Source organism: Megascapheus bottae, chromosome 3, assembly GCF_031878675.1.
Source record: "Megascapheus bottae isolate mThoBot1 chromosome 3, mThoBot2.hap1, whole genome shotgun sequence".
NCBI classification, from domain to species: domain Eukaryota; kingdom Metazoa; phylum Chordata; class Mammalia; order Rodentia; family Geomyidae; genus Megascapheus; species Megascapheus bottae.
In genome coordinates this window covers 74,182,169-74,206,770 of record NC_143511.1, presented here as the reverse complement: position 1 = coordinate 74,206,770, position 24,602 = coordinate 74,182,169, and the positions used below count along the sequence as shown (strand labels likewise).

At 54.2% G+C, this 24,602-nt stretch overlaps 1 protein-coding gene across 4 annotated transcripts in view; it reads left to right on the top strand.

Moving 5' to 3' along the window:
* The window catches only part of Whrn (whirlin), a 54,733-nt gene that overhangs the window by 29,155 nt on the left and 976 nt on the right, over nucleotides 1-24,602 (top strand). Inside the window, exons 4-12 of one of the 4 annotated variants that reach the window (XM_090330491.1) lie at nucleotides 7,942-8,150; nucleotides 9,354-9,390; nucleotides 9,714-9,926; nucleotides 10,442-10,651; nucleotides 13,013-13,045; nucleotides 19,024-19,095; nucleotides 20,188-20,668; nucleotides 23,656-23,837; nucleotides 24,363-24,485. In XM_090330491.1, the coding sequence (XP_090186617.1) occupies nucleotides 7,942-8,150; nucleotides 9,354-9,390; nucleotides 9,714-9,926; nucleotides 10,442-10,651; nucleotides 13,013-13,045; nucleotides 19,024-19,095; nucleotides 20,188-20,668; nucleotides 23,656-23,837; nucleotides 24,363-24,485 (1,560 nt within the window). Of the gene's footprint in view, nucleotides 1-7,941; nucleotides 8,151-9,353; nucleotides 9,391-9,713; nucleotides 9,927-10,441; nucleotides 10,652-13,012; nucleotides 13,046-19,023; nucleotides 19,096-20,187; nucleotides 20,669-23,652; nucleotides 23,838-24,362; nucleotides 24,486-24,602 lie in introns of all 4 variants that reach the window. The other 3 variants (XM_090330490.1, XM_090330493.1, XM_090330492.1) reach the window with 3 other exon arrangements.

Here is a 24,602-nt window from a genome sequence, read left to right as displayed (position 1 = left end):
AAAAGTTTACAATAGATAATCCTAGCTGCCAGCCAAGTATAATTTTGTTTTTTAATTATTGCCTAGCTAGGTGCCAGTAGCTCATGCCTATAATCCTAGCTATTCAGAGGCTGAGATCTGAGGATTGTAGTTTGAAGCCAATCTGGGCAAGAAAGTCTGTGATACTTTTATCTCCAAGTTAATCACCAGAACAAGCTAGACGTGGAGATGCGGCTCAAGTGGTAGAGTGCTAACCTGGAGCAAAAATGTTCAAAGACAGTGCCCCCCCCCCCCCTCACGCACGCACACACACACAATATTACCTGTTTTCCTATCGCAAGAAACAGTATTATTGCGTATTGTTGCTAGTTGTAGGAAAAAGAAATAATGTCCTGGGCCTGTATTTCCCAGGCAGTCCTTCCTGTCCTACCCTGTGCAGCCTCAAGATATGACAACTCTTTGCAGATGGCATGACTTTCCAGAGCTCTTGGAGTCTGGCCCGCCAGTCTCTTTGAGGCCCTTCTTGCTGGTTCTGTTTCTTCCGTGACCCCACCACCATGAACCTTTTAGAAAATGGCCTTCCTTCTCTGGTCAGACCCTGATGTCTCTGAACTGTAGCGTTTCCACCAGGCTATGGCCACTGCTCAGTACTAAGATTGGTTTCTGTGACATCAGAAGCCTGGGACTGGGATGTAGCTCAGTTGGAGAGCATTTCCCCAGAATTCCTGAGGTTCAGGGTTCAATCCCTGGCCTCACCAGAAGAGGTGAAGAGGCACAAAAGTAGCAACTTTGTGTTTCAGTGACCTTAGTGTTATGTTTACCTAGTGCATTTAGTACCTATTATGTCCTTTCTTTGGTGTCAGAAAAGAAAACACAGAAGAAAGCAGCTTCACTGTACCTAAGCTCTGCCAGCAGGGGTTTGGAGAGAGCTGTTTGCTGGTGGCACAGGTACCTTGTCCCTCTCTGAGCTCTCAGGCCATGGCTCCTTCTCCTGAGAAGGGACTGCAGGCAATGGGGACAGAGCAAGACGTCCCTGCACCTGGGCTCCTGGAAGCTGCAGGCACCATGCAGAAGTTCCCCATTGAATGGCGAGTGACAAAGTCCCAGAGCCCTAGTGATGTGCTGGCTGGGTGCTGGGATGGGAGCAGCGGGCAGCTGCTCTGGGCTGCGTACCTGCTAGGCACTTTAATAACTCTGTGGACAGTCTCAGAGGTTGATGGCCTGCTCTCTTAAGAGATATGCAGACTGAGGCCCAGAGAGACTTAGCCCTGGAACCCTGGAGGGAGTGATGGAAAAAAAAAAACAAGCAGCTGTGATCTGCTCTTCTCTGACATGAAAATCTTACTCCTATTACTTCTTCCTTGCATCTTTTCCAGACAAATTCTGTAGCTCTTACCCTGGCCCCTTTATGGTTCTGGGGCAAAGCAGAGGAGAGGTACAGGGCAGAGCCTTGCCCTGCAGGCGCCACTTTAACTGCCCTCGGGAGGTGCAGGAGTGGTGAGTCACGTCTACCTTTGCTCTGTGTGCTCTGTCTGCTCAGCTGTCACTGGTGCCTGCATGATGCAGGCCAGCTGGCCACGCCCCCTCCAGGTGCTTCCTCTGAGTCACCTCAAGGCAGGCCCAGATGGATGGCCTGGTTGTCACTGTCCCCATTTCACCGCGGAAGAGCATGATGGTCAGTGACTTTCAGCATCTCATCCTGAAGCCGTCAGAGAAGTGATGGAGTGCAGGCTGAGCTGTTGCTGTCTCTCAGGCCACTGAGGATGCCTGTTCTACTCGGACAGGCATTGTCCTGTTTCCCAACTCCTGTCCAGTGCTCCCCCCCTCCCCTGGGCAGCAAGCAGCCTGTCATTTGCACAACCATGCCAGTGACTTATATGGCACACATGCATTTGTATGTGTGGATGGAAGCTCGTCTTTCAGGAAGGGGGCTGTCAGTGGTAGGAGTTGCTGACTGTGGAGGACCTGAGACGTAGAGCATGGGTTTTTTTAGCACACACATACACATGCCCCAAGAAGGCCATTAGAGCAGAGTCACCTTGGATTTTCATGGCCAGGAGAAAAGATAAGAGCATTTAACGGCATGTTCAGGTCCCTGTGAACCTGCTGCTCAGGTTGGCTTTGGGCTTTTCTGCTAATTTCTTGGGCACAGTGGCTAAGCAAAGGGCCTGGAGCGGGGCTGGGGTGCTGAGGCTGTCAGCTGCCCTTCTGGGGTCAGATGTGGCCAGGCTGAGTCCAGTGGTGTCCGTGGAGGCTGGGCTGGTATGCTTGACCCCTGGTCCCCTTGGCTGAGGCCATCTGTCAGCCCCTGTTGTGGAGCAGGAAGGCATGAGGAGGAGGGCAGTGGCCTTGGCTCTGGCCTTGCCTGCAGATGGCCTGTTGAGTGCAGATTAGGGCGTCGGACTTTGCGGTTGCTGTGAGTGCAGAGCCACCTACAATGGAGGACTGCGGCCACTGAGAACTCTGCTTATGGATGCTTATGGCGGTCAGGAAGAGGATACACTAGGAGAAGGGCGATGGGACTGGGGTGCAGGACATGGATGCACCAGGAGAGGGATGCCTGGTCTGGGGCCATGGTTAGACTTGATGTCCAGGCACAGGAGCCCCTCGCATCTGGAGATTGATGCTGGTGTGGGCTGGGGCCTCCATTTGTGTCTCCATAGCATTCCTCAGTCCTTGCACAGGCCTCATGGGGGCTGCTGCTAAGCTTGGTGGAGAACTGCAGAGGGAGGCAGGTGGGGGCCTGTTGTTTCTGTGCAGGAAGCAGATGGCATCCTTCTGCAGGGCTCTGCGTTGCAGAGATTGGCACGTGAGCAGTCCCAGAGGAAGAGAGTGCCCCCCCTTCCTCTTGGTGTCTCTGTGACAAATGTCCACAAGCTGGGTGGCTGACATCAGCAGAAACAACTTGATTGCAGGATCCAGAAGTTCAATATCAGGGCATCAGCAGAATGGCCTCCCTCTGAGGCCCAAGGATGGGGACTGCCTTGCTTTTCCCCACTCCTGGAGCTGGAAACTCACAGGAGTCAGAGCCATACCTAGCCATGGTGATACCCTGGATTCCAGGAGAATACATGCCATGTCCTGTGCCAGGCGCTGCCCTAAACACTTAAGCTAATGGCTCCTTTCATCCCACAGCAAGCCTGTGACCAGCATTCTTCGCCCTTGAAGCTCAGAGAGGTTAAGCCCACGTATCCAGGAAGGAGTAGACCAGGATGTGACTCCAGAGTTGGGGTACCTGGCCACCCTGCTGTGCTGGGAACTCAGGATGGGAATTCCAGATGAGCCTTCAGCTCCCTGTGACTTCAGAGACGAGGGGGCTGGCTACGGAGTCTCACAGGGCCACCACACAGTGAGCCTGCCAGCAGAGGCAGGCTTTGCATAGGGGGACGGGAACAGTGAGGACCAGAGCAGTGGACAGTAGGTAAAAGGAAACACTGGCTTCAACAGCTTCTCTGAAGCATCACAGCTGGCCAGCCACACCTGGACATGCATGTGTCACGAGGACTGATTGAGTTAATTTCAGAGCCAAGGAGCAGAGGCAGCTAGAGGGAGACTGGACCTGGCAGAGTTTAGGGTGTCAAGAGAACCAGGGTGCAAGAGACTGTGTCAGAGCTATTTACCTGAACCTATTTCTTTTTAGTTTATTTCTTCCCAGCTATGCAAGCACTAAGTTCCACCACACACACACACACACACACACAAGGAGCCCGTACATTCTGCCTTCTCTAAGCAGCCTTGTTTAACCTCTGTGTTGACAGTTTCTGTACCATAAATCTTATACCATAAATCAGTGCTTTTTTTAGTATATTCGCCAGACTATACTAATCACCACGCCGAACTTCAGAACATTTTTAGCTTTCCCTGAAAATCCCTGTGACCCATTAAACAGCTGTTTAATGTCTGGCTTCTCTGACTAAGCGTAATGTTTTACCCTAAATCAGTAAATTCATGTTGATGACCCAGTAATATTCTACCACATGGCTATGCCATATTTTGTTTATTCCTCAGCTGATGGACATGTGGGTGTTTTCCATCCATTAGCACCTTTCTGTTTTCTCTGTGTACTTTTGCATGATTAATTATTGTACGGTGTGTGCACTGCTTTGCATCCCCATTTTCACTTGCATTTTCCCCATTAAAAATTCCTCCTCAGCACAATTTGTAATAGTTGCATAATAATAATTCCATCTGCAGCTGAATTACAATTTACCTAACCATTCCCCCCTGAAGTCAGGCATTTAGCTGGTTCTAATTGAAATAAGGTTTTCAAAGGAGTAACAAATGAGAGAAATCTCAGTGGCATTTCTAGTCACTTAACTGCCTCCAGGCACACTCCTCCAGCAGGCAGCACAGCCCTGGGCAGACTGGATGACTTCTCCCACTTTGCTTAGAGACTCTTTTGGATCCTGTACAGGATTTGTTTCGTTTTGTTTTCTCTTGAACAGACCCTGCGATCTCTCCTAGGGCTGTGCCATGTCTACCTAGTTTTCTTCTTCCTCTCCCCTCCCCCTTCCCTCTAGCTCTTTGTTAGCTTTATTAATTGTACAAAGAGCTGTCACCATGAGATTTCCATGTACCTTGACCACATTCAGCCCCTCTGTTACTCTTCCTTCTCCCCCTCCTCTAAACAGTTTTAATGGATAAATTATTCTATATCTATTCATGCATATCAAGTCCTTTGCTTAGTCCCCTCACCCCTCCTTTTACAGACTTCCTAGGATTTCTTTTTCACCCTTGACCATATCGCTTTCATATATAATTTGGAGTTTACCACAACAGAATGAAGACTCATGTGTTTGAATTCACTTGAAATTAAGATTACCTGGCACTGACTACTCAGGGGCACTATTTCTTCCCAGTTCTTATTGTATAGTTGGAGACCCCTTTCAAGAGATTGAAACTGTTAAGATAGTATTAGAAACTCACATTTCCAGCCTAGTGCCAGTGGGTCGTGTCTATAATCTTACCTACTCAGGAGGCTGAGATCTGGAGAATGATAGCTTGACTACCACCAGGGCTGAGTGAGCAGGCCAGGCCTTGAATCAAGCCCTGGGACCAGCAAAATACCAAAGTACATATATAAATATTAGGATTTCAAAAGAGAGGCATGCCCAGGCACTGGTGGCTTACACCTGTAATTCTAACTACTCAGGAGGCTGAGATCTGAGGACTGCAGTTCAAAGCCAGCCTGGGCACTAAGTCCTTGAGACTCTTATTTCCAATTAACCACCAGAAAACTGCAAGTGGTGCTGTGGCTCAAGTGGAAGCACAGGGACAGGGCCCAGACCCAGAGTTCAAGCTGAACAACTGACAAAAAGGAGGAGGAGGAGGAAGAGGAGGAGGGAGAGGAAAAGTCGGTCACAGTGGTGGCGGTGGCGGCAGCGGCGGTGGCAGCAGCAGCAGTATGTCCATCTGGACAACTCCTTGTAGGTATTGTAAAGATGTGGTGCAGAATAAGGATACAGATGTTTTGGCAAAGTTGAGTATAAGCTGGCCTCTAACCCCAAGTCTCTAAAGAAATAAAGGGTACAGACCCTTCCTGTCAGGAAGTTACAAACTGATGGGGAGACGCAGGCATAGGCGTTGAAGTGAAGGTGTGCATGGCTTCCTAAAGAGGAGAGTTCCTGAGAGAAAGGCCTGGAAACCTTAAGGTGCTGCTGTCCCAGGCTCAATTGGGGCTCTGAGACTGCAGATATGCAGCTCCATGCTCTCTCTGTACATTGACATTCTGTAGAACTGTGATTGTTGGCTGGGGTGAGCTCCTCCAGATGGAACTACAAAGACTCAGGCAGCACTGAGGGAAGTTCCAGATGCAAAGGGCAGGAGCCCTGTTACCCCTCCTCACCCAGGCGGGGGGTAGGGGCAGGAGCCCTGTTACCCCCTCCTCACCCTGGCAGGTGGGGTAGGCTGTTCAGCTTCTCTCCTCACTGTGCCCAGCGTGGCTCTGTACCATATAGATGGTTTGCAAAATAATAAGCTCTGCAAATATCTTCATCCTAATCCTCTGAGCCTGCAAATCGGTTGGCTATATTGCAGAGGGAGTTATGGGAATGAATAATATCGGACCTTAACGCACAAAGATGGACCTAGATTAGATGGGCCTGGGTTACCACAAGTGTTCATGGAAGTGGGGGTGGCAATCAGAAAGAGAACCAGAGAGAGACTTGCCTGGCAATATGAGCTCCGGAGGTGAAGGAGACCCCAGCCCAGCAATGCAGGCAGCCTCTGGAAGCGTAGAAAAGACAAAGAAATGGACTGAACCGGGGAAGGAACTCTTCCTCATTCTAGAGGGCACGGATCCCGATCCCGGTGGCGCAGGGCCCTGCCCTGATGGCATCATCAATCCTGGTCACCTCCTCACAGCCCCTGTCTCCCCATGCAGTCAGATTGGGGGTTGGGGTGGAACTGTGGAATCACAGACATTCAGTCCACAATGGGGTCTTCTCCAGTAGAAAAGGTTTTTTTTGGTATTTTTATCAAGTTTAATTCCCACAGGCCAGAGAAATGTTTAAACACATGGGTTGGAAAGTGACCCCCTTTGCTAATGAGCACTGAGGCTTCTAGTGGGTCTGTAAAAAAATCTCTCTCTGTCTCTGTCTCTGTCTGTCTCTCTGTCTCTGTCTCTCTCTCCCTTCCCCCCCCCGCCCCCCAGGTAGGTTTGAACTCACACTTACTTGCTTGCACCTGGTGCTCTATTACTTGAGCCATGCCTTCAGCTCCCAACCACTATTTTTTTAAATCTGGCAGGGCCCTGCCTCAGGCCCTTGTTAAGATTTCTCCCCTCCTGGCCCTTCCAGAACGCGATGACCACTTCGCCTTATGACAGCTTATAGTCCTGCTGCCTAGCCACAGAAAGACCATCACCTCAGCAGCCCTCTCTGCCAGAGCCTTGTCAGCTTTCCTGTTCTGACAGAATGCCCAGCCCCTTAGCACCTCACCCCTCACCCCCCACCCCCCCCACCCCCCGTCCCCACCACTCCTGTCAGATGGAACTACTACCCACAGCCCTGGCAGACAGGGTGCTGAATAAGTGTGGGAGGCAGGGGAATGTAGGCATTTAGGTAGACAGGAGGTAGAATGGGCAATGCCTAGGCCTGCAAGACACTGTTCCAAAAGCCCAGAGAACCACTCTCTGGGCCAGTGGGTTAAACAGATGATCCTGTGTCTTTAAGGAACCCATTTGGCCATACCAAAATTAAACCGGAAGGTCAAAGAAGACTGACCCCTGTGCAGGCCTGTGTCTCCCTATACCTTTTAGGGAGGGCCGTGAAGGAAGGCCCTCACTTCAGTAGGTTTGTACGCACCACTACTCACCTGCTAGCAGCGAGTGAACCCCACCCCTGCAGCAGCCTGGCTATTAGTCCTTACCAGTACTGCCCACTTCACCCCTGCAGGTGTCATCTCCACTTCCCTAATACATCACTGTGATTGACTTCCCACTCTTCCTGGTTCCTTCGCAGAACCCAGGGCAGCATCCTATTCTTAAGAACATCCCAGCCAGACGTCCTTCAGTCACGGACCAAAGTCTGGAAACCATGGCACTCAGTTAGCCCCTCCCCTAAGAGCCGCTGGTAGAGATGATAGACATCTGGCTTCTGGGTACCTATGGGTATGTGGGGTTCAGATGGGCCAGCTGTAGGGTAACAGGCCTCCTGTGTTTTATTTGCCCTCTCCCCTCTTCCTCTCCTGCCCCTGCTTATGATCAGAGGGCCCCTTGGCTGGCCCCCCGCTAGCTCCCAGAGGCCCTCACATGGACATAGCTGCTCTCTCAGACATGCGTTCCTTTCTGTTAAACTGTGGAGATGAAATAAAAAGGTTGGGCCCAGGGCCCACCCGGAGCTGGTTTGCTTCTGCCTTGCTGTGTAACCTCTCTCAGGCTGGCTGGAGGAGAACTGGGAGCCTCCTGTGGGAGTCAGTGCCCTGCACACAGCCCCAGAGTGACAGTCATGTGACCCCTGGCAGGTTGGAGACCAGATTTTGGAGGTGAATGGGCAGAGCTTTCTCAGCATCCTGCATGACGAGGCGGTCAAGCTACTCAAGTCCTCCCGGCACCTCATCCTGACCGTGAAGGACGTGGGGAGGCTGCCCCACGCACGGACCACCGTGGACGAGACCAAGTGGATTGCCAGTTCCCGGATTGGGGAGAATGCTACCAGCACAGCCACGGCAGGGTCTGACCTCTGTGTCGTGGAGCTCGGGTGGGGGCGGGCGGCTTCTGAGAACAGGGTGTCCCCTCATCCCCACCACACCTGGCACCCACCCACCAGGTATCCCCACCGGGGCCTCTTCTTCTTGCAGGATGTTACCTTAGGCACAGCCCTGGCCCCTCCTGGCCTGTTTCCCCTACCTGGAGGTACATGACCCAGCACTCTCATTCTCATTCACACTCAGGAACTCACTTAACTCCTTCCTGGGGTCTCAGAAGCTTCATCTAAAACGTGGGATTGCAAGCCCAGCCCCCGCTAGCGAGGACCCAGGGACTTAGTTTAGATAAAAGTGCCTCAGAAGGTATAAACCAGGCACAGAGAGCTGCCTGGAAGTTGTCACCCGGGATTCCCACCTAAAGTCTCAGCCTATGTCTGGTGACAAGTGTATCTCAGTCCACCTTCTTCTCTCCTGTCCTCAGGCACAGTGTTGTAAGTGCTGGGGTTTTTTTGTTGTTGTTTTTAAGGCATCAGATTTCTTTAAAAGTCTGAGCTGGTAACCCATAATCCTAGCTTCTCAGGAAGCTGAGATCTGAGGATCATGATTCAAAGCCAGGGGAAGTTATGAGACTCTTATTCCAATTAACCACCAGAAAACTAAAGTGATGCTGTGGTTCAAAGTGGTAGAGTACTAGCCTTGAACAAAAGAGCTCAGGGACAGCACCCAGACCATGAGTTCAAAACCTATGCCTGGGGGGAAAAAAGGCAAGGCTGAACCTACGTGTGTGTGTGTGTGTGTGTGTGTGTGTGTGTGTGTGTGTGTGTGTGTGAAATGTAGGCAGGAGTTGAGCCTCCTCCTCTTCTAAGTTGCCCCTGGGGAATCTCCAGTGCCCTGTCACCAGGGTCAGGTGACCAAGTGGAATATCAGAGGCTCCTCCTCTCCCCCTGCACGTGTCCCTTAAGCATGTCTATTTGAATGGGGAGCTCTTGCTCTGGGAAGTCTGGAGTCCACTCAGGATCTGCTTCATATGGCCTTGGCAGTGTGCTCACATTGTTGATACGAGGCCAGGGGTTCATACCCCAAATACAGCCATACCCCAGCATGGCCAGTGTCATGAATTCCACCATGCAGAAGCTCCCGGCCCACTCGGCCTGGCCTTTCTCCTGCACAGTCAGATGCACCCACTTCCACCACTCGGCAGTGTGGCTGAGGTGCTTGTCTGCCCACAGGTTTCCAGGGGACCTGGTGACAGAAGGGGCAAACAAGGTAAGTGTCCTTCGTCCATGGGGTGTCTGCAGCTTCTTTGTTACCACTAGGTAGGGAACTTGGGGCCAGACAGAGCACTAAGGAGGTCAGACCCTATAGCACATTTCAGCCAGTGACCTGACTGCCTGGGATGCAGGTTGGCTTCTGGGTACTGCCCTGGCTCCAGGGCTAATGGCAGTGCCCAATGAGTAGGCCCAGGGAAGAAGACCTGCGTGGAACTGTAGCAGGCCTACATTTGGTACATCCTTTGGGGGCAAGGCTGGGGTTGGGGGCATACTCCCTGCAGCTCGGAGTCCTCAGGCGTCCGTGTCTCTGCCTTGCAGACAGGATTTTATAAGGGTCCGGCGGGCTCCCAGGTGACCCTAAGCAGCCTCGGAAACCAGATGCGTGCGCTGCTGGATGAGCAGGCTCGCCGCCTGCTCACAGAGCAGGAGCGCAATACCCTGGCCTACTACCTGGGCCAGTACCGCAGTGGCAGCATCTCCGTGGAGGCGCTGGTCATGGCCCTGTTCGAACTGCTTGACACCCATGCCAAGGTGACCCTGCTCCCTCTCTCCTCCGCCTCTTCACCCACATCCTGGGGCCACAGGAACAATGAGGGCCCCAGGCTGTGACAGTCAGCAGAGTGTACAGGGGGAAGGTCCTGGATGATTTAGAGTAAGCAATGCCCAGCCCCATGGGCCCGTGTCTGCCACTGGGAGCCAGCCTCAGCAGTCTCTGCAGGTCCCCTGGGGTCAGTGCCAGCTGGCTCTCGGAGGAGGAAGGGACTCAGTGACAGGCGCACACACATGTGGGGAAATGCTGTGGGGACAGCGGGGAGGTGGGGAAGGGTACTCAGGTCTAACAAAGGGCCTCATGCCGTGCCCAGCACGGCGGATTTGGGACTCGTGGTCATGGTATGTTTTTTTTCCAGAGGGTACTGGGGAATCCTAGACGGCCAGAGAGCAGAGTTGGGTTTGCATGAAGGTCAATTGGGCATGTGAGGAGTCCAGGTCCCCTGTTAGTGGGGTTTCCTGCTGGTGAACACCCCCCCCCTTGTCTCCACCTGCAGTTCTCGCTGTTCACTGAGGTCAGAGGGAGCATCTCCCCTCAAGACCTCGGCCGCTTCGACCACCTGGTTCTGAGGCGGGAGATCGAGTCCATGAAGGCCCGGCAGCCCCAGGGCCCTGGGGCTGGGGACACGTACTCCACGGTCTCCTACAGTGACACTGGCTCGTCCACGGGGAGCCACGGAACCTCCACCACCGTCAGCTCTGCCCGGGTAAGCACCCGGCCTGGCCCTGGCCCCAGGGTCAAGCAGACTAGCTGGGTTCAAATCGCAGAATCTCATGCAACTCTGTTCTTGCCTCTCTGAGCCTCTGTTTCCTCATCAGTAACAATCTGAACACTTGTTGAACTCCTACTACTATTCACCAGGCATGGTCTCTGGGAACCACTAGTGTGTTCATGCAATGGGCAAAGCCTAGGGGAAGAGGAGGGGGGAAAGGATAATTAGACAGTAGAAAGAAAGACATCATGTAAGTCCCAGACCTGGGGGATCAAATGGGAGAAGCAGCCAGGCATTCTGACCCTGAACGGGCTCAGGGCTGGCACCCCAGTTGATAAGTGCTGACTTCCTCACAGACTTGCCGGCCCCTAGATCAGCATCTCGTCCATCTCATTTGCTCCCAGGATTCTCACAGGCACATCAGTTCCAGGAGCACACACCTGGTTCTCCATCCTGGGGAATAACCAGCCACGTAGTTGGAAGGCCTGGTATATCTCCCCCCTCCTTCACGCCTTCCTTCTCAGCCTCATCTGATCATACAGCGCTACTCTTCCGTGGGAAGGGAGGAGAAGTAATGGTTCCCGCTCTGGACTCTGACCTGGGAGTGCTCACTGGGCAGCCTCAGGCTGTGAGGGGACAGTGGCAGCTTCCAAGGAGAAAGGAGAATGCAGTGGGTCCAAGCTGGCAGACAGATGGCCCCAGGGTTCAGGTGCAGGACCTCTTTCCATCTCTACCCTTCCTCTTTAGCTCTGGGGCTCTGCCTTTCAGCAGGATCTTCTGTTCCCTTAAACTCTTCTCTCCTATCCTGAGTCATCTTCCTCACAAAGGTCCTTGTCTCTCCCCGGGTGACCCGGAAGTTGTTCTCCCTCCCACTGTGGCTCTGGATATGGTGGTGGTGGAAGCGTCCGTGAGAGTGGGTCACTTCCAGGGCTGGGAGAAGTCTGGCCCCACTCCCAGGCTGCACATTTGGCTCTGAGCATGTGCTGTGATGCTGGTCCTGGGCTTTGAGCTGCTGGTATTGGCCTGTAGGGAATTTTCCCCTATGTCCAACACTATTGGTAATGACCCTCAAATGTCCATCGGAAGCCTCAGAAGCAGAGAGCTACTGCTCCAAAGCCTGGGGCACTCCAGACAGATTCTGTGGCGATCCATTTAGAATCAGGACCAGATCTGAGGGAGCTGGACATGTCTTCTGGTCTGGGAAACAGAAAATCTGGATTGATATTCTGCCCTCCTCAGACCTCGGTGTCTGGCCTAAGATCTCACTAGTTGTGGCTACAGCAGTTCAAGAGGACAGAGCAGAGCAGAGCAGGTTAGAGGGCTGGAGGAGTCAGGGAGCCTTATGCTTGGAAAGTGCTCTGCCAGGTCAGGAGCCCTCAGCCAAGACTCAGCATAGCCCTGGCCTGCTGTGACCTTGGTCCCTGCCAGAATGTCTCCCCTAATGGGGAAGGAAGCACTTCCTCCAGCCAGTCTGAGACAGCTGACTTCTTCCTACCAGTGGAATGCTCACTGCCAAGGGGGACACTGAGAATGGTAGACCCCAGATCTTAGGTTGGTTTTGAGCAAGAACATAGGGGACAAGTGGAAAGGGTGCAAATCTGTGGTTCTAAGAGACCAGGTGGGCCTGGAGGATGGAGTCAGGATCAGGATGCAGACACCTAGGCCAGATGTGCTCTGGGGGTGGAGCCTAAGTGGGAGCCAGCAGGGGTGGGGGGAGAGGTCACTCCATCTCCACCATTTTCTCCCTATCAGTCAGGTAGGTTGGAAGAGAGTCCCTGCCTCATCTGGGGCCAGGATGGAGCTCCTTTGGCCCACTCCTGAGGGTGAGCAGAGGCTTGATTGTTTTTCCAGCCTCTCTACTTGCTGGGGAAAACTGCCTGGAACGCCAGAGCCTAGTCCATACAGACATCAGACACTCTGAAAAGCATCAGACTGGGGTCTGCTGCCCTCTTATCCCACCCCAGGTTCCACCAGCTCTGCCTCAGGCTCAGTTAACCAAGGCCCTGGCCTCCACGCCTCTATCTCCAGGGCCTGGAAACCCTGCCTGGCACTGCATGTGTGGCAGGAAACAGGCCACTCTCTTCTTAGCCTCTTTTTCCATCTGCACCGGTGCACAGCCTTCTGTCAAGGTCAAGAGCTGTGTCTGCAGAGCAGGACCCCCTGGCCTCTTCAGGAGGCAGGCAGGATGCAGGGCACTGATGCAGTACACCGAGGTCATCTCCTTCTTCCCTTCTGTTTCTGTGCACCAAGGCATTTTGCATGCATGCATGTGGGCTTGGAGAAGGAGCTGTGTCGTGCCCTAATGTTTATTTTGTATATTTTTCTTTTTGCCTTTTGTCCATCCTTCGTCCCCAGGAGCGGCTGCTATGGCTTATAGACCTGATGGAGGTACCGTGTTTCAGCAGGGTGGGGTCCTGGGGGAGGGTCCTTCAGCCAGGGGCAGAGGTAGGGAGCCAGGGTTCGCCCTGCCACTCCTGGTGTTTGCACCTGCCCCTGGTGGGGACCCAGTTTTGTTCTTCCTGTCTCTCCTGGTGCTCTGCAGGAAGAATGGCCTCCATCCAGAACCAATCTCCGCCCTTTCCTGGCTGTGTGACCTCAGGAAGTAGTTTCACCTCTCTGAGTTCAGCTTTAAAATCTGTGAAAATGAGACTGTGCCATACTTTAGGAGACCCGCCAGCCTTTTTTCATATTCCAGAATGTTCTGGAACATTCTTGTACTCCCCATGGCCTGTCTCTTCCATATACTTCAGCCTGCAGCTCAGATGCCACCTCTCTGGGGAAGCTACCTACCCTCTTTGATTACCAGCTGTCTGGGGCATGGGTCGCCAGAGCCTCTGGGGTTCAGCACAGAGCTGGCTGCATATAAGTTATTAGAGCCATTGCTGTTCCTAATAGCCAGTATTTGTTGAGTTTACTATGGTAGCCATATTCCTTTCCAAACCTATCATCTCCTGTGACCCCCTGGGAGCCAGGAGTATCTGAGCTGTGCCAGCAACTACATCCAACAGAGAACCTGGAAGTTCAGAGAGGAGAAGCAGCTAGCTCAGGGTCACACAGCTAGCCAGAAGTGGAGGAGACTCAGGCCCCAGACCTGCTCACCTCTGAGCAAGACTGTCAGGCCTTAGCCTGGCTGCGGTGCCTCCTGGTACGATCTCACCAGATGCCACTGAGCATGTCTGTGTATCACCATCTCTTCCTTCCTCCTCCTCCTCCTCTTCCTCCTCCTCCTCCTCTTTTCTTCTTGTTAACAAATCTTCACTGAGTGCTTGCTGTGTGCTGGGGATGCAGTGGAGAACAACCCTTTCCACAGTGGGTTACCAAGGCAAGTGAAATGACAGACAAACAGGATGCAGGACTGGAGCACACAATATACTCAGTAACAAGAAGCAGAGAGGCAGGAAAGGGGGTCCAGGAAGGTTAGGATTGGAAAGCAAACAACACTTGAAGGACCTAAAGGAGAGGGGGGGGGGACTGACGAGCAATTCAAGCAGCTGGAGTAGTATGTGCAAGGGGTCTGAGGTAGAGTAAGCCTAGAGTGTCTGTGAGTCCAGGAGGCCAGTGAGGCCAGAGCGGAGTGAATGCAAGGAGAAGGTTGTGTGCTGAGGACTCTGACTCTAAGTGAAATGGGTGTCCTGTGTGAGGAAGAGCAGGGGCTGCTGAAATCTGGCTTAGTTTTCACAGGAGCCCCCTGTCTATGACAAGAACGGACAAGGGCAGCAAAGGTTGGAGGGATGAGGAGGGTGTTATGCCAAGAGGTCCAGGCTCATTCCCAAGAAGCTAGAGAGGCCCAGAGGTGTGTGGAGGCTGGGCAGCCTAAAGATGTGACAGCAGGTCTGGCTCTTCCCCTACCTGGGCAGCTCCAGACTGATGTCTCCCAGAATTCTCCTGTACCTAGAGGCCCTTCTTGCGGGGCCAGGGGGCAGGGAGTATCCATGGAGTATTGTCTGGAATCCAGAGACCAGGGCTCCCCCAACTCTCAATGTGAACTGGAGCTGTGAAATAGCCAGGGCCACAGAAGGAACCCCCCCCCCCCACCTCCAGTGCATGTGGACCACGGCTGCAACATCCATGAGTGAGAGAGAGATGTACAGACAGACAGCCTCTTGCTTCCCCACTGTGTGCTGATACCGGGCAGCACTGTTCTATAGTAGTAACAAACAGCCTCAGATCTCTGCCACAGCCTAAAACATTGCCACCCCCAGTCCCTTTGCTCATGCGTTCACAGGCTTATCCTGTCACAATTCAAATGTCTGTCACATTGCTTTGACTTGTGCACTTGGGGGAGACAGGAGACCTCGTCCCCAGGGCCTGTGGCTAATGGAAGCCCAAGAAATGTGAGCAGAAGCAAGCAGAACGGAAGCCACACCCCCAGCCGCCAGCTGGAGGCTTGCTGGAGCCTCCCTTGTGTCCTAGAAAAATTCTCAGCTCAGGTGTCAGAGGCACAAGGTGGCCTCAGGCTCCCGGCAGACCGTGACCCGGATGCCAGAAGCAGTTCTCATTTAGCCTGAATCCCCTGGTCACACAGGGCAGTGGCAGGTTAGCTGTGTCCCCTCCGAGCAGAGGCCATGGCTCAGAGGAAATGGGACTTTTCCTCCCAATCCCCGGGGCCCAGGACAAATCACAGTTGTCCTCAAAGCCAGCTTGAACACTGGTGTGTGGCTTCTGGGCAGGATCACCCCTCCCATGACAGCAGCAGAATAGCAGCGTGAGTGATGAAGAGACCTGCCTGGCATTTCTGGAAGATTCTACTAGGGCACACAAGTCCCAGGCAGACGGCCTCATCATATGGCTTTATGACCCTTCCTACCAGGTTTGACATTCCAGACTCGCACTTAGGTGTCCCTGGGTCAGAGCCTCGGCTTGTGCACCCACCTAGGCCGGGAAGACCCAGTGCCCTCTAGTCCAGTGAGTTAGAGGTATGGCACATGCCAGAGCTCGAGGGAGCGGCTGAGGACGGTAGGATGGAAGAGGAAAGGCCAGCCTTGGCTGAGGTCTGGGTGGCAGAGGGGACACGCCCTGGTCTGGTCTGAAAGGCTACCCACCTCAGGGCCTTGTGTGTCTGGAGGGGACTGCTGCTTCACCATCCTGCTCCCTGGCAGGAGGATCTGTGGCCAGGTATGCCCTCTTCTCTATGGCAGGAGCCCCCTTCTCCGCCGTAGAGCCTCCCATCAGCCCCAGCGAGCCTGGCTAGCTGAGGGCTCTCCCTCCTTTGTCCTCCCTCTCACTTGGGCAAGACAGTGGTCTCTGCCTTTTCTCAGGCTCCGCCAAGGTTTGCTGCTGGCCTTAGCCAGGCACCCTGATCACCCCACCAGTGGGGGGTAACAGGAGAGCTCAGGATGATCAGGGGACCCCTGGATCCTCAGGGAGATGCCCAAGCTTGAGCCTGAGAGGTGGGGGTGAGGAGGAGCAGGATCTGAGCTGGGGTGGGGGAGGGGTGCCGCCAGGAAGAAGGGGCCAAGGACCAGGGGCTTGAGCTTATTAATCCTAACCCATGGCCCTGTGTGAGCAGAGGCAGGTGGGATGGGGCACCACTGCCCAGGTATCCCCTGTCCTCTGCAGTGGGCTGGCTGTACACCACACGCCAGGAAGCCACTGAGGGCCTGGGGGGGCCACCGGCAGCCAGGCATGCTGCCCTCCCCTCTGCACAGCAGCCCCCACCTCCAGCCTCCAGATGGGGTCCAATCCTTGAGCGCAGCACCTGCGTGAGCTGGGATTCTTCCCCGCCCCTGTGCCCTGGGCCTCCGTGGAGGCCGGGAAAGCCCCCCGGAACCCTTCTCAGGATAGCAGTTTTAGCCATTTGAAAATAAACTTCACAGGATGACCCAGGGAATAATTGCATGGTGAATTACTGCTTTCAAAATATGGCAGTGTATTGTGCAATCCCTCCCCCCCCGCCCTGCCTTTTAAGTTAGGGTCTTATTATATAGCACAGGCTGAGACTGTGGACTTGTGAGTCTCCTGTCTCAACGCCCCAAACGCTGGGATCACAGATGTGTGCCACGACACAAGGCCTCACACACTTCCCTTAGCATGCCTGGTAACAAAGCTGTCTCTGGTAGGGAGTCCTACAGTGGCAGGAGTGTGACAGCCAAGGGCGGTGGCTCCTGTGGGCTGCCGTGGCTGGCTCCTCCAGGCTTTGTGGACTCCACTCGTGGAGGACGTGTGCTTTTCACTAAGGTATTAGTGAGTGCAGAGGCTGCCCAGAGAATTCTGCTTCTGTAGCATGGTGGTGGTCATGTGTCACAGCAAGGCCCTCTCCCCCATGCCCTTTTCTCTCTGATCCCTCCCCTTGACGTCCCCTCTCTTTGCTGGAAACCCCCTCCTAAAGAAACTTAGCCCCCACTGGTGACCTTGCAGAAGGCTTGTGGCCAGGTGCCTTGGTTTCCCCATGTACAGAATGGGGGAGGGGCCCTGGTACCCCAGACCTCAGGTGCATCTTGGGGCGGGAGTCTGGACGCCTGTTGGCTGACATCAGAGAAATGAAGCCAGAAGAACAAAGGACTGAAAATAACCCTTTATGTAATCTCCCTCCTGTTAAGGGGGTGGGGAGGTAAAGAACGAAGAGCTGGCTGGGGGGCCTATGGGGGCACCTCATTTTGCCCAAGTGGCCTGGGCACCCAAGCAGCTCCAGGGCCATGCTGTGTGTTCTCCAAAGAGCAGAGACCCCGCCGGTCCTGGGTGCGCTCTGACCTTGAGCCTCTGGAAGACAGTGTGGAGCAGTGCTGCTGACTGCCCAGTTCTCAGCCTGCTGGTGCCAGCTATTTCCAACGCACAAGGAGCGCAGCTCAGATACTCGGGTGGGAGTGGCTGGGTTCACAGATGGAGCCTGGCAGGGCGCAGGGAGGGGCTCAGCCCTTCTGGTTCCCCCTCTTACTTCTCCATCCATCTCCCCCCACTGTGGCCCCAGGATTCCAGGGTACTGGGCAGGGGGCCCAGCCTGCCATGCTCTCCCTTACTCGGGCTCTTGAGTCAGGCCTCTGTCAAGTTCTGAAGTGGAGCAGGTTTGGGGGTGAACCAGACTGGCAAAGAGAGCCAAGGCCCTGAGGTGGAGCTGGAGGAGGAGGAGGCGGGGGCGGGGGGGAAAGGCAGTGAGGCACCAGGAGTGTGGGGTTTGAGGATTCCTCTGCTGAGGTGAGAGCCATGGGCTGGGGTGTCAACGCCTGTCTTTGGCTGCTGGTTGGGGACCCAAGAGAGTTGGTGGACAGTCCACCCCATGTGTCCAAGAGCCAGGAGTGAACCTTGGTCAGGCCAGGCCTGGGGTCAGGCCCAGCAGCTGAGCTCTTGTTTGCTCACTGGCACCTACAAGGCCCAGCTCGACCTTGACAACACAGATAAAAGAAGCATGAACTCTGAGAGCAGAAGACGGTGCCCAGTGCCAGGGGGCCAGCAGGCTTGTCCTCCCCATGGTTTCATCCACCAGGCTCCTCTCCACATTGGGGAGAGGGGTCATTCCCTCCTCCATATTCCAGAGTCACCATCACAAACAGCGGTAGATACTTTCCTGTCACTGCCCCTTGCTGCTCATCCTCACATCAGATTTGCCCCAGTGCAGAGACTTATTGCCCACCTGGGTCTGGGAGCTGGAGAGGAAGGGCTTTGGCAGCGTTTAAGGGAGCTCAGCTGCCTAGACATGGCTCAGAAGCGGCCTCGGGATCACAGTGTCACCAAGGGAATGTTGGAGAAGGAAGGAAGGAAAGGAAAAATGGACATGTTTGCAAAATGAGGCTGATTTAGACCTTAACCTGCCCTCAGCATTCAATGAGTAAAATCAAGAAAGGGAGGCTCTCCTGCGAGTCTTACCCCAGGCCATTTGCACATCTGTTCTGTATTCCTTGGAGGTAGAAGAAGCCAGAGGTTGATTTATAGATGTTGAGCCTGGGATCCCCAACCCCAGGTACCCCAGGATCTTTCCGTAGTTTGGGGTAGGCCTGGAAATGATCAAAAAGTCCCAAAGAAATATCAGCATCGCACCTATAGTCCTAACTACTCAGGAGGGTGGGATCAGAGGATCATAGTTCAAAGCCAGCCTGGGCAGTAAAGGCTATGAGACTCATCTCCAATTAACCACCAGAAAACTGCAAGTGGAGCTGTGGCTCAAAGTGGTAGAGGACTAACCTTGAGCAGGGATAGCACCCAGGCCCTGAATTCCCTGAATTGGAGTTCCCACATCTGACAGAAAAATCAGATGTCAATTTGATTGGTAGGAAGTGGTACTGATTATTTTCCTGGCTAAGTTTCAACAGAGAAGGGCCATCAGTGGCCATGAGCCACGGCAAGGAGTTTGTCATAAAGCCACTGACTTTGGAGGACAGACGAGCTGTCCCCTAGACTCCTGCCCACCCAGCTGACTTGCTGTCTGTTTCTAGAACACACTGGACCTGGAAGAGAGTGGTGAAGCAGCCCAGGGCAGCGGCAATACCCTCCCAGATGTGTCTGTGGTAAGGCCCTGGCCAGCCCCTGGGCTCTGACCTCCTCACTCTGCCCAGGGGTCCTTGTGGGGTTGGCCATAGAGGGAGGGTGCAGAGCAGGCAAGAGGATGGGCTCCTCTTGCTGTGAACCTTCAGCCCAGGTTATTGGCTAGGCCTGAGCAGGCCCTCTGCCACCCCAGCAGGGGCCACTGGCCTTCCTCTGATGACTGCAGCCTGATTGCTGATGGAGTCTTCACTCCTGTGTTATATGACCACTGTCTCAACAAGGAACAGCCATCCGGAGTGTGAGGCCAGGATGTTGAATGCCCTACCTGGCTTTTCAATGGCTGGCCCTCTAGACACACTGCCTGGGCTCAAAGCTAACTGCTTCCACTGCCTGTATGACTTGGGGCAAGTTTCTGAGCTTCCCTGTGTCTTTGAATCTCGATCTGTCGTGTGGGGTTGATAACTGCATTCCTAGTTCACCTTAGATTACAAATGAACCACTGCAGACATTTAGAGTGGGGCCATCAGAGCTACGCAGGTGCTGGGTGCTGGCTGAGGCAGCGGGAACCCAGGTCTATATCTGCTGCTCAGGGAACACCTGCTGCATCTCAGGCACCTTGCCCACACCTGCACACGACTCCTTGCATCCCTGCCTGGGCTGCTAGTAGCTGGACTGTGCGGGGTTCGGGGGGACAGGGAGGCGGTGGTTCACACAGGACCACAGTTCCTGTGTTTCTTCCCTCCAGGCTGTTGCACCTCAACCCTAGGAGCCAGATACATGCTTTCTCCTGGCTTTCCATTCTCTTCTCCTGCCTCTAAATAAGTCTTGTTGCCCGTGACCAAGCCCTGGGCCATGCCAAGAACTTGAATTCCCAGAGTTACCCATGTGGTCTCCAGAAATGCCTGCCAAGATCCCAGCACTGCCGGGCTTGCCAGGAGACCCGAAGAAGTTTTCCACTGGGGTTTTGCATTATTCAGAGCAGTGTGGCTGGGAGCCATCAGAGCAGGGACTCAGTTCCAGCCAGGCCAGGCTAGGCTCTGCTCGGCTCTGCTCTTCTCTGCCCCTCTTCTCCCACCATGGGCTCTGACTTCTACTCCTGTTGGGTCTTTTGGCAGGACGATGTCAAGTCCACCCCGGGCATGAAGCTGCCACCCCTGGCCCCAGGCCAGGCTCGCAGTCTCTCTCTGGGCCAGCAGTGGAAGTCGGAGAGGGAGGACCCCCAAGCTTCGTCCTCCTCCTCAAGCCCCCCGCCGGGTGCCGCTCCTGCCCCTGGGCCCTCTCCCACACGGGACTCCCCCTCCTCTCCTGTCTATGCCTCTGTCTCCCCTGCCAATCCCAGCTCCAGGAGGCCGCTGGACGCCCACCTGGCCCTGGTCAACCAGCACCCTATTGGCCCCTTCCCTAGAGTCCAGTCCCCTCCGCACCTGAAGAGCCCCCCAGTAGAGGCCACGGGAGGCTGCCTCCCGCCTCCCTCCCCCTGCGACCACCACGACCCTGCGGGCACCAACCAGCACTTCGTCCTGGTAGAGGTCCACCGGCCGGACAGGGACAGCGAGCCTGACGTGAACGAAGTGCGAGCCCTGCCCCAGACGCGCAGTGAGTACCCCGGGCTCCAAGGACACTGGTCCCTACGTTGCCTTGCGTCCCAAGCCAGTCCTGTCCCTGGCCGGGCTAGCTGTCCCTGTCCAAGCAGCAGGGCTTGTTTAAGGCTGGCCTTTCATGTGACAGCTGGGCCGGGCCAGGTCCCCAGGGATGCTGGGGGAGTTGGGCACCCCCAGCAGCCACCCTGCATTCAGGGCCCCCTCTGCTTGTGTTTTCTGCTTTGGGGGCTGAGGAGGGGGTCAAGAGACAGTGGATTTTACTTCCTGAGTCTTACTACGTTTGCAGGGAGCGCATGTTGGGTGCTTTCTTGGGCTCTGCTGCCACCTGGTGGCCAGAGCAATGCCCGGTGGAGGGTGGGGGGAGGAAAGGGGGCGTGTGCAGTCGTCCATATACACAGTGCTTCGAGCAAGAGGCAGAATGCACCAGGGAGGGCTGGAGGCTGCAGGACAGCAGAGAGCTGGGATAGCGAAAACCCAGAGCCTCAGGAGAGCCCTTGCACAAGGGCTTGCCTCAGGCCCATCCCTGAGCTGTACACATACATGCGCACACCCCCACAATAGCAGAAGCCACAGCTCACACCTGTGTTAGCACTCACAGGAGTTTTTCAGCACCCCTTGGGGGAGGAGGCACTCCAGTTCCTACACCTGGTTATAATGTGTTGGTTTTTTTTTTTTTTTTCATATATGTGTGCCATTTATCAGGGCCTGAACTCAGGGCCTTGCACTGTTGGTTGGCTTGCTTGCTCAAGGGTGATGATCTGCCATTTGAGCCACACCTCCAGACTGACTTTCTGCTGATTAGTTGGAAATAGAGTTGTCTGACTTGGAAATGTGATCCTTAGATCTCAGCCTCCTGAGTAGCTAGGATTACAGTTGTGAGCCACCAGTGCTAGGCTTACTACCCTTGGGTTATAGGTGAAGAAACAGGCATGGTGAGTAGCCCTGCAGATAGGCAGCCTACTGCAGGGTCCTCTCTTGCCTGCTTCTTCATCATAATGATTTCTTGGGTGGACATTTTGGTCCTTGCCTTAGAAAGAGGACATGGAAGCTGAGAGAGAGAGTATTTCACCAGCTCAGACAAGCCCTGCTAGTGCAAACCTGACCTGTCAAGACACCTGAGTATGCCAGTCTCAAGCTCAGGCTGTCTGCACACAATGGTGCAACTGTGTAGGCTGGAGAGTCTGGCTTGTGCCCACTGCTCAGCTCAGGACAGGTAGGACAATGAGTGGCACCAGCCATGGGTGGGAGATGGCTTTCTTACCTTCCCTGGGAAGCTGCAAGATTTTTTGTTATTGTTTGGTTTTGTTGACAGTCCTGGGACATGAACTCAGGTTATAGACACGGTCCCTGGCATTCATGTATTTGCTCAAGGTTAGAGCTCCCTCAGCTTCATTTTCTTTTGTGGGGAGAGGGGATTCTAGGGCTTGAACTTGGGGCCTGGACACTAGCCCTGAGCTTTTTCGCTAAAAGCTGGCAACTCTACCACTTTGAGCCACAGCACCACTTCCAACTTTCTGACACTTAATTGGACATAAGAGTCTCACACATGGCCTGCCAGGCTGACTCTGAACCATGATCTTCAACTCTCAGCCTCCTGAGTAGCTAGGATAAAGACGTGAGCCCAACTGCACAATCATCTTCTTCTTCTTCTTTCTCCTTCCCTCCTCCTCCTCCTTCTTGTTATTATTATTGTTATTATTATTATTACCCATCCTGGGGCTTGAACTGAGGTCCTGGACACTGTCCTTGGGCTTGCTTTCTCAAGGCTAGTGCTCTACCACTTGAACCACAGCACCAACTTCCACCTTTTTTTCCTGTGTATGTGTACTGGGGAATCAAACCCAGGGCTTTATGCATGCTAAGCAAGCACTCTAACACTAGGCCACACTCCTGGCCCCAAAAGCTTATTTTTAGTGTGAATTCTTTTGTTGTTACTATGTGACTGGAGATTCAACTCATGTCCTTGTACTTACTAAGCAAATGCCCTCCCTACCCCTTGAGCCATGTTGCTAGTTATGAATTCTAAGTTGAATGTGGTCCATCATTAATCAACAGCAGCTGGGCCGGGAGTTTGGCGTTGTGGTAGAATGCTTGTCTAGCATGCACGAAGACCCGGGTTCGATTCCTCGGTACTACATACATAGAAAAAAACTGGAAGTGGTGCTGAGGCTCAAGTGGTAGAGCTCTGGCCTTGAGAAAGTCCAAGGACAGTGCTCAGGCCCTGAACTCAAGCCCAGGACTGGCCAAAAAAAAAAAAATTAACAGAAGCTAGGTACTGGCTCATGCCTGTAATCCTAGCTACTCAGGAGGCTGACATCACAGTTGGAAGCCAGCTTGAGCAGGAAAGTCTTGTGAGACTTTTACCTCCTATTAAATTACAGAATAAGCTGGAGGTGGCACTGCGGCTCAAGTAGTAGAGTGCTGAACAAGACCTCAGGATAGGCAAAAAAAAAAAAAAATCAGCCTTGTGTGAGTTGAAAAAGCAAGAACAAAAAGCCTACAACTGTGGGCTAGTTTTGCCTGTTACCTTCTTTTTTTTTTTTTTTGTCAGACCTGGGCTTGAGCTCAGGGTCTAAGCACTGGTCTTGGACTTTCTCAAGGCTAGAGCTCTACCACTTGAGCCTCAGCACCACTTCTGGCTTTTTTCTATGTATGTGGTACCGAAGAATCGAACCCGGGTCTTCCTGCATGCTAGGCAAGAACTCTACCACTAGGCCAAACTCCCAGCCCCACCTCTTACCTTCTGTTTTCATTTTCACACCAGTGCCTGAGAGCATAGGGCTAGGTGAAAGTCTGGAAAGGTGGATCTTCAGGGCAGGCCTTGGGAAGGACAGGTGTCAGGAGATGGAGGGGAGCCTGGGAGCAGCGTCCCATTGATTCTGTCATTCCTCCCTCCATCTTGGCCTGGGAGAATTCCTCTGGCCCCATCACCTCCTGGAAGCCTTCTCTCACTGTTGCTGTCCTCCCGCCCATCCCCAGCAGCCTCCACCCTCTCCCAGCTCTCGGACAGCGGCCAGACTTTAAGTGAAGACAGTGGTGTGGATGCCGGGGAGGCAGAGGCCAGCGCCCCAGGCCAAGGCAGACAAACAGCGGCATCCACCAAGAGCAGGAGTAGCAAGGAGCTGCCTCTGGCCGACAGGACCCCAGAGGGGGCCAGCAAGCCGGTGAGCAGGGGGCTGGGGTGAAGAGGCCCAAGAGGAAGACAGGGCCCAGGGAGAGAGTGAGGGGTCTGAGGAACCAGGGTACAATTTGGCCATCCCCAAGGGGAGACCAACCAGGGGAGGTAGCAAGAGTCCCATCCCGGGAAGTGCCAGAGGGGTGTGGACGTGGGAATCTGGAAGCCCTATTTAAGTCTCGGTTTACCCCTGAGCCCAGAAGATAAAGGTCTGAAGGCTGCCTTTGGGTATCTCTGGGGTCCCCTTCATTGAGGTTCCTTTCACTGTGGGTGGCGGCTGTAATAGCTCTTAGAATAGGACAAGTTGGGATGAGTCCCAACCACACCAGGCAGGCCTCTGTGGGGGTCAGAGCTGAGGATGCTACGGGTTTCCCTTGGCCCCAGCCCCTTGTGAGGTCCCAGCAAGGCCTGTAGTTCAAGTCCTGTTAGCCCACGGGGGTGTCACGGCGTGGCCTAGCACCTGGCCAGGCCCACCCTCCATGAAGCTTCAGGGTCCCCTTCCTCACACCTGCAGCCTGGCCTCCTGGAGCCCACGTCCACCCTGGTCCGCGTGAGGAAAAGCGCTGCCACGCTGGGCATTGCCATCGAGGGTGGTGCCAACACACGCCAACCCCTGCCCAGGATTGTCACGATTCAGGTACAGCTCCTAGGGGGCCCCCTTTCCATCTCTCCAGCTCTGAAGGCATCTTTCTGAGCTCTTCTGGACACTGCTCCATCCTGGTTTCCACCCCTCCCATTTCCTGACCTCAAGTTC